The 7,500-nt window shown below is 50.0% G+C and overlaps 1 protein-coding gene across 2 annotated transcripts in view; it reads right to left on the reverse strand.

Annotated features, from left to right (window-relative positions):
• The window catches only part of LOC110518947 (dachshund homolog 1), a 95,223-nt gene that overhangs the window by 59,187 nt on the left and 28,536 nt on the right, over nucleotides 1-7,500 (reverse strand). For both annotated transcript variants that reach the window (XM_036951479.1, XM_036951480.1), the window contains exon 2: nucleotides 6,426-6,541. In XM_036951479.1, the coding sequence (XP_036807374.1) occupies nucleotides 6,426-6,541 (116 nt within the window). The remainder of the gene's footprint in view (nucleotides 1-6,425; nucleotides 6,542-7,500) is intronic.

Below are 7,500 nucleotides of genomic sequence, written 5' to 3' on the forward strand. Positions count from 1 at the left end.
TCTATCTATCTATCTCCATAGTGACTCAGTACACCAGTGGGCCATCAGTCTTCAACACATCTATCTATCTCCATAGTGACTCAGTACACCAGTGGGCCATCAGCCTTCAACACATCTATCTATCTCCATAGTGACTCAGTACACCAGTGGGCCATCAGCCTTCAACACATCTATCTATCTCCATAGTGACTCAGTACACCAGTGGGCCATCAGTCTTCAACACATCTATCTATCTCCATAGTGACTCAGTACACCAGTGGGCCATCAGCCTTCAACACATCTATCTATCTATCTCCATAGTGACTCAGTACACCACTGGGCCACCAGCCTTCAACACATCTATCTATCTCCATAGTGACTCAGTACACCAGTGGGCCATCAGTCTTCAACACACCTATCTATCTCCATAGTGACTCAGTACACCAGTGGGCCATCAGTCTTCAACACATCTATCTATCTCCATAGTGACTCAGTACACCAGTGGGCCATTAGCCTTCAACACATCTATCTATCTCCATAGTGACTCAGTACACCAGTGGGCCATCAGCCTTCAACACATGATCTACTAATGGAACAGATCCAGCCCTTAAAGCACCAGTAACATCCTACTCTGTCTCTCCTCCAACTGGAGTATTTTAAATGGACAGTAATATGCATGATAAAGTCTCTATTTGTCATTAAAATCACTGAGCTAGTTAAGGACAACTCCGCTCTGAAATGAACGGAGCTTTGCCATTAAAAACATCTCATTCTCTGTCCCCCCCTCTGTTCCCCCCTCTGTTCCCTTCTCTGTTCCCCCCCTCTGTGTCCCCCTCTGTTCCCCCCTCTGTTCTCCCCTCTGTCCACCCCTCTGTTCCCCCCTCTGTCCCACCCTCTGTTCCTGCCTCTGTTCCTCCCTCTGTTCCTACCTCTGTTCCCCCCGCTGTTCCCCTCTCTGTTCCCCCCTCTGTTCTCCCGTCTGTCCACCCCTCTGTTCCCCCCTCTGTCCACCCCTCTGTTCCTGCCTCTGTTCCCCCCTCTGTTCCCCCCTCTGTTCCCCCCTCTGTTCCTGCCTCTGTTCCCCCCTCTGTTCCCCTCTCTGTTCCCCCCTCTGTTCTCCCCTCTGTCCACCCCTCTGTTCCCCCCTCTGTCCACCCCTCTGTTCCTGCCTCTGTTCCTGCCTCTGTTCCCCTCTCTGTTCCCCCCTCTGTTCTCCCCTCTGTCCACCCCTCTGTTCCCCCCTCTGTCCACTCCTCTGTTCCTGCCTTTGTTCCTGCCTCTGTTCCCCCCTCTGTTCCCCCCTCTGTCCCCCCTCTGTTCCCCCCTCTGTTCCTGCCTCTGTTCCTCAGTTCTCTTTAATAAATGTCAAGATCACAGTGTGAAAGAAGCCGTCACCCTAGCGAGGCTGGAGAGGATGATATCAAAGGTTTCCTTCAGGTTTACACTTGGCTAAACAAAACGCCATTCTGTTCTGCCTCTCTCTCTGTCTCCCACTCTGTCTCTCCCTCCCTCTCTCTCTGCCTCTCTCTCTGCCTCCCACTCCCTCTCTCCCTCCCTCCCTCTCTCTCTGTCTCCCACTCCCTCTCTCCCTCCCTCCCTCTCTCTCTGTCTCCCACTCCCTCTCTACCTCCCTCCCTCTCTCTCTGTCTCCCACTCCCTCTCTACCTCCCTCCCTCTCTCTCTGTCTCCCACTCCCTCTCTACCTCCCTCCCTCTCGCTCTGTCTCCCACTCTGTCTCTCCCTCCCTCTCTCTCTGCCTCTCTCTCTGCCTCCCACTCCCTCTCTCTCTCTCTGCCTCTCTCTCTGCCTCCCACTCCCTCTCTCCCTCCCTCCCTCTCTCTCTGTCTCCCACTCCCTCTCTCTCCCTCCCTCCCTCTCTTTCAGTCTCCTGTGGCCTGTCAATTCTAATCTCCTCCGCTGACATTGATGTTGTGACCTCTCCTCCAGTTAAAAGGGCTCAGAGACTCTCTCTCAGGCCCAGTGAGTCTGACTCTCTCCCAGAGACACCGCTCTCTGAGGCGCAGGATGCTTTTGAACACAGGGAGTAAAAAGGACTTTTAGAAATAGCTTGTTTTGAGGTGGAGAACGAACAGATCGAGTTGTACAAAAGCACACAAAGAGAAGGGCAGCTTTGAACGCTGAACGGTGAATACACACAGAGAACAGGTAGAGAGGCCTGCAGAGGTGAATACACACAGAGAACAGGTAGAGAGGCCTGTAGAGGTGAATACACACAGAGAACAGGTAGAGAGGCCTGCAGAGGTGAATACACACAGAGAACAGGTAGAGAGGCCTGCAGAGGTGAATACACACAGAGAACAGGTAGAGAGGCCTGCAGAGGTGAATACACACAGAGAACAGGTAGAGAGGCCTGCAGAGGTGAATACACACAGAGAACAGGTAGAGAGGCCTGCAGAGGTGAATACACACAGAGAACAGGTAGAGAGGCCTGTAGAGGTGAATACACACAGATAACAGGTAGAGAGGCCTGCAGAGGTGAATACACACAGAGAACAGGTAGAGAGGCCTGCAGAGGTGAATACACACAGAGAACAGGTAGAGAGGCCTGCAGAGGTGAATACACACAGAGAACAGGTAGAGAGGCCTGCAGAGGTGAATACACACAGAGAACAGGTAGAGAGGCCTGCAGAGGTGAATACACACAGAGAACAGGTAGAGAGGCCTGCAGAGGTGAATACACACAGAGAACAGGTAGAGAGGCCTGTAGAGGTGGGGTGTGACTCAGAACATAGTCTACAGGAACACTTCACAGAGAACAGGTAGAGAGGCCTGTAGAGGTGAATACACACAGAGAACAGGTAGAGAGGCCTGTAGAGGTGAATACACACAGAGAACAGGTAGAGAGGCCTGCAGAGGTGAATACACACAGAGAACAGGTAGAGAGGCCTGCAGAGGTGGGGTGTGACTCAGAACATAGTCTACAGGAACACTTCACAGAGAACAGGTAGAGAGGCCTGTAGAGGTGAATACACACAGAGAACAGGTAGAGAGGCCTGTAGAGGTGAATACACACAGAGAACAGGTAGAGAGGCCTGCAGAGGTGAATACACACAGAGAACAGGTAGAGAGGCCTGCAGAGGTGAATACACACAGAGAACAGGTAGAGAGGCCTGTAGAGGTGAATACACACAGAGAACAGGTAGAGAGGCCTGCAGAGGTGAATACACACAGAGAACAGGTAGAGAGGCCTGCAGAGGTGAATACACACAGATAACAGGTAGAGAGGCCTGCAGAGGTGAATACACACAGAGAACAGGTAGAGAGGCCTGCAGAGGTGAATACACACAGAGAACAGGTAGAGAGGCCTGTAGAGGTGAATACACACAGAGAACAGGTAGAGAGGCCTGTAGAGGTGAATACACACAGAGAACAGGTAGAGAGGCCTGTAGAGGTGAATACACACAGAGAACAGGTAGAGAGGCCTGTAGAGGTGAATACACACAGAGAACAGGTAGAGAGGCCTGTAGAGGTGAATACACACAGAGAACAGGTAGAGAGGCCTGTAGAGGTGAATACACACAGAGAACAGGTAGAGAGGCCTGCAGAGGTGAATACACACAGAGAACAGGTAGAGAGGCCTGCAGAGGTGAATACACACAGAGAACAGGTAGAGAGGCCTGCAGAGGTGAATACACACAGAGAACAGGTAGAGAGGCCTGCAGAGGTGAATACACACAGAGAACAGGTAGAGAGGCCTGCAGAGGTGGGGTGTGACTCAGAACATAGTCTACAGGAACACTTCACAGAGCACAGGTAGAGAGGCCTGCAGAGGTGGGGTGTGACTCAGAACATAGTCTACAGGAACACTTCACAGAGCACAGGTAGAGAGGCCTGCAGAGGTGGGGTGTGACTCAGAACATAGTCTACAGGAACACTTCACAGAGCACAGGTAGAGAGGCCTGCAGAGGTGGGGTGTGACTCAGAACATAGTCTACAGGAACACTTCACAGAGAACAGGTAGAGAGGCCTGCAGAGGTGGGGTGTGACTCAGAACATAGTCTACAGGAACACTTCACATAGCACAGGTAGAGAGGCCTGCAGAGGTGGGGTGTGACTCAGAACATAGTCTACAGGAACACTTCACAGAGAACAGGTAGAGAGGCCTGCAGAGGTGGGGTGTAACTCAGAACATAGTCTACAGGAACACTTCACAGAGAACAGGTAGAGAGGCCTGCAGAGGTGGGGTGTGACTCAGAACATAGTCTACAGGAACACTTCACAGAGAACAGGTAGAGAGGCCTGCAGAGGTGGGGTGTGACTCAGAACATAGTCTACAGGAACACTTCACATAGCACAGGTAGAGAGGCCTGCAGAGGTGGGGTGTGACTCAGAACATAGTCTACAGGAACACTTCACAGAGAACAGGTAGAGAGGCCTGCAGAGGTGGGGTGTAACTCAGAACATAGTCTACAGGAACACTTCACAGAGAACAGGTAGAGAGGCCTGCAGAGGTGGGGTGTGACTCAGAACATAGTCTACAGGAACACTTCACATAGCACAGGTAGAGAGGCCTGCAGAGGTGGGGTGTGACTCAGAACATAGTCTACAGGAACACTTCACAGAGAACAGGTAGAGAGGCCTGCAGAGGTGGGGTGTGACTCAGAACATAGTCTACAGGAACACTTCACATAGAACAGGTAGAGAGGCCTGCAGAGGTGGGGTGTGACTCAGAACATAGTCTACAGGAACACTTCACAGAGAACAGGTAGAGAGGCCTGCAGAGGTGGGGTGTGACTCAGAACATAGTCTACAGGAACACTTCACAGAGAACAGGTAGAGAGGCCTGCAGAGGTGGGGTGTAACTCAGAACATAGTCTACAGGAACACTTCACAGAGCACAGGTAGAGAGGCCTGCAGAGGTGGGGTGTAACTCAGAACATAGTCTACAGGAACACTTCACAGAGCACAGGTAGAGAGGCCTGTAGAGATGGGGTGTAACTCAGAACATAGTCTACAGGAACACTTCACATAGCACAGGTAGAGAGGCCTGCAGAGGTGGGGTGTAACTCAGAACATAGTCTACAGGAACAGGGGGAGAACATTGACTACAGGAACAGTGGGAGAACAGTCTACAGGAACACAGAGAACATAGTCTACAGGAACACTTCACATAGCACAGGTAGAGAGGCCTGTAGAGGTGGGGTGTAACTCAGAACATAGTCTACAGGAACACTTCACAGAGCACAGGTAGAGAGGCCTGTAGAGGTGGGGTGTAACTCAGAACATAGTCTACAGGAACAGGGGGAGAACATTGACTACAGGAACACTGGGAGAACATAGTCTACAGGAACACTGAGAGAACACCGTCTACAGGAACACTGGGAGAACATAGTCTACAGGAACACTGAGAGAACAGTCTACAGGAACACTAGGAGAACATAGTCTTCAGCAGCACTGGGAGAACATAGTCTACAGGAACACTGAGAGAACATAGTCTACAGGAACACTGGGAGAACACAGACTACAGGAACACTGAGAGAACATAGACTACAGGAACACTGAGAGAACATAGACTACAGGAACACTGGGAGAACATAGTCTACAGGAACACTGGGAGAACATAGTCTACAGGAACACAGTCTACAGGAACACTGAGAGAACAGTCTACAGGAACACTGAGAGAACATAGTCTACAGGAACACTGAGAGAACAGTCTACAGGAACACAGAGAACAGTCTACAGGAACACTGGGAGAACATAGTCTACAGGAACACTGAGAGAATATAGTCTACAGGAACACTGAGAGAACATAGTTTACAGGAACACTGGGAGAACATAGTTTACAGGAACACAGAGAACATAGTCTACAGGAACACTGGGAGAACACAGTCTACAGGAACACTGGGAGAACAGTCTACAGGAACACTGGGAGAACATAGTCTACAGGAACACTGGGAGAACATAGTCTACAGGAACACTGAGAGAACAGTCTACAGGAACACTGAGAGAACATAGTCTACAGGAACACTGAGAGAACAGTCTACAGGAACACTGGGAGAACATAGTCTACAGGAACACTGAGAGAATATAGTCTACAGGAACACTGAGAGAATATAGTCTACAGGAACACTGAGAGAACATAGACTACAGGAACACTGAGAGAACATAGACTACAGGAACACTGAGAGAACATAGTCTACAGGAACACTGAGAGAACAGTCTACAGGAACACTGAGAGAGCAGTCTACAGGAACACTGAGAGAACAGTCTACAGGAACACTGGGAGAACATAGTCTACAGCAGCACTGGGAGAACATAGTCTACAGGAACACTGTGGTTCAAAATAGAAGACTGTAAAATAGAGGTGATGACAGAAGAACAAACACATCACACTTCAACTGATACTTCTGTGTATGTGTGTATGTGTGTGTGTGTGTGCGTGACTGTGCACGTGCGTGTGTGTGTGTGCTATGCAGGTCCCTCACCAGTAGGGGGCATGATTCCAGCTGACATCAGCCCGCTGACAGAATGAGACAGAAGGTGTTGGTTCTCTGATGATGTCATACTCTGAGCCCTCTTTGGGGGGCGTCCAGGGCGCGAGCTGGAAACACAATCAAACAAATCAGTTACACAGAGGCTTTTATCCAGACACACTCACAGAACACTGAGCATACATTAGTTGTATGAGTATGTGATCGCTGCAGGAATTGAACCAACAATCCTTGGCTTTGCATCCTAAAGGATTACTTTTTTGGGATGATCTCAGCCTGTAACAAGATCTCAATTACATACTCCTCAGGTCCTCTCTCCTCAGGTCCTCTCTCCTCTCTTGCTCTCTCCTCAGAGGACAGAGGAGAGAGGACAGAGGAGAGAGGACAGAGGAGAGAGGACAGAGGAGGTGCTTTCCTCTCTTGAGAGACAGGAAGTGTTTCAGCGCTACCTCTGACCTCACCCCTTAGCCAATCACCCTTCCAGAAATATGAACCCAGCGTTGCCTCCCCCTTCTCTCCTCCTGCCCCAGTAGTTCTGTTGCTTTATCTCACCCTGCCAGAGAGGAAATAAATGAACTAAACACATTTTTATCAAGCTGAGTGACCTTTAGAAAAAGAAGGGATTAGGAGTGGTTTGGATTTATGCTCTCTCTCTCTCTCTCTCTCTCTCTCTCTCTCTCTCTCTCTCTCTCTCTCTCTCTCTCTCCCTCTCCCTCTCCCTCTCTCTCTCTCTCTCTCTCTCTCTCTCTCTCTCTCTCTCTCTCTCTCTCTCTCTCTCTCTCTCTCTCTCTCTCTCTCTCTCTCTCTCTCTCTCTCTCTCTCTCTCTCTCTCTGACTTCATGACTGTGTTTTAAGAGTACAAAAACGTCATAACACAGTTAGAATGTGTCCCAAATGGCACCCCATCCCCTTTGGACCCTGGTCAAAAGTAGTGCACTATATTGGGAATAGGGTGCCATTGGCCCTGGTCAAAAGTAGTGCACTATATAGAGAATAGGGTGCCATTTGGGACGCATTCACAGTTATCTCCAGGAGGAAAATCACAAGTTCTAGGAAGGACCTAAATGAG

Source organism: Oncorhynchus mykiss, chromosome 18, assembly GCF_013265735.2.
Source record: "Oncorhynchus mykiss isolate Arlee chromosome 18, USDA_OmykA_1.1, whole genome shotgun sequence".
NCBI lineage: Eukaryota > Metazoa > Chordata > Actinopteri > Salmoniformes > Salmonidae > Oncorhynchus > Oncorhynchus mykiss.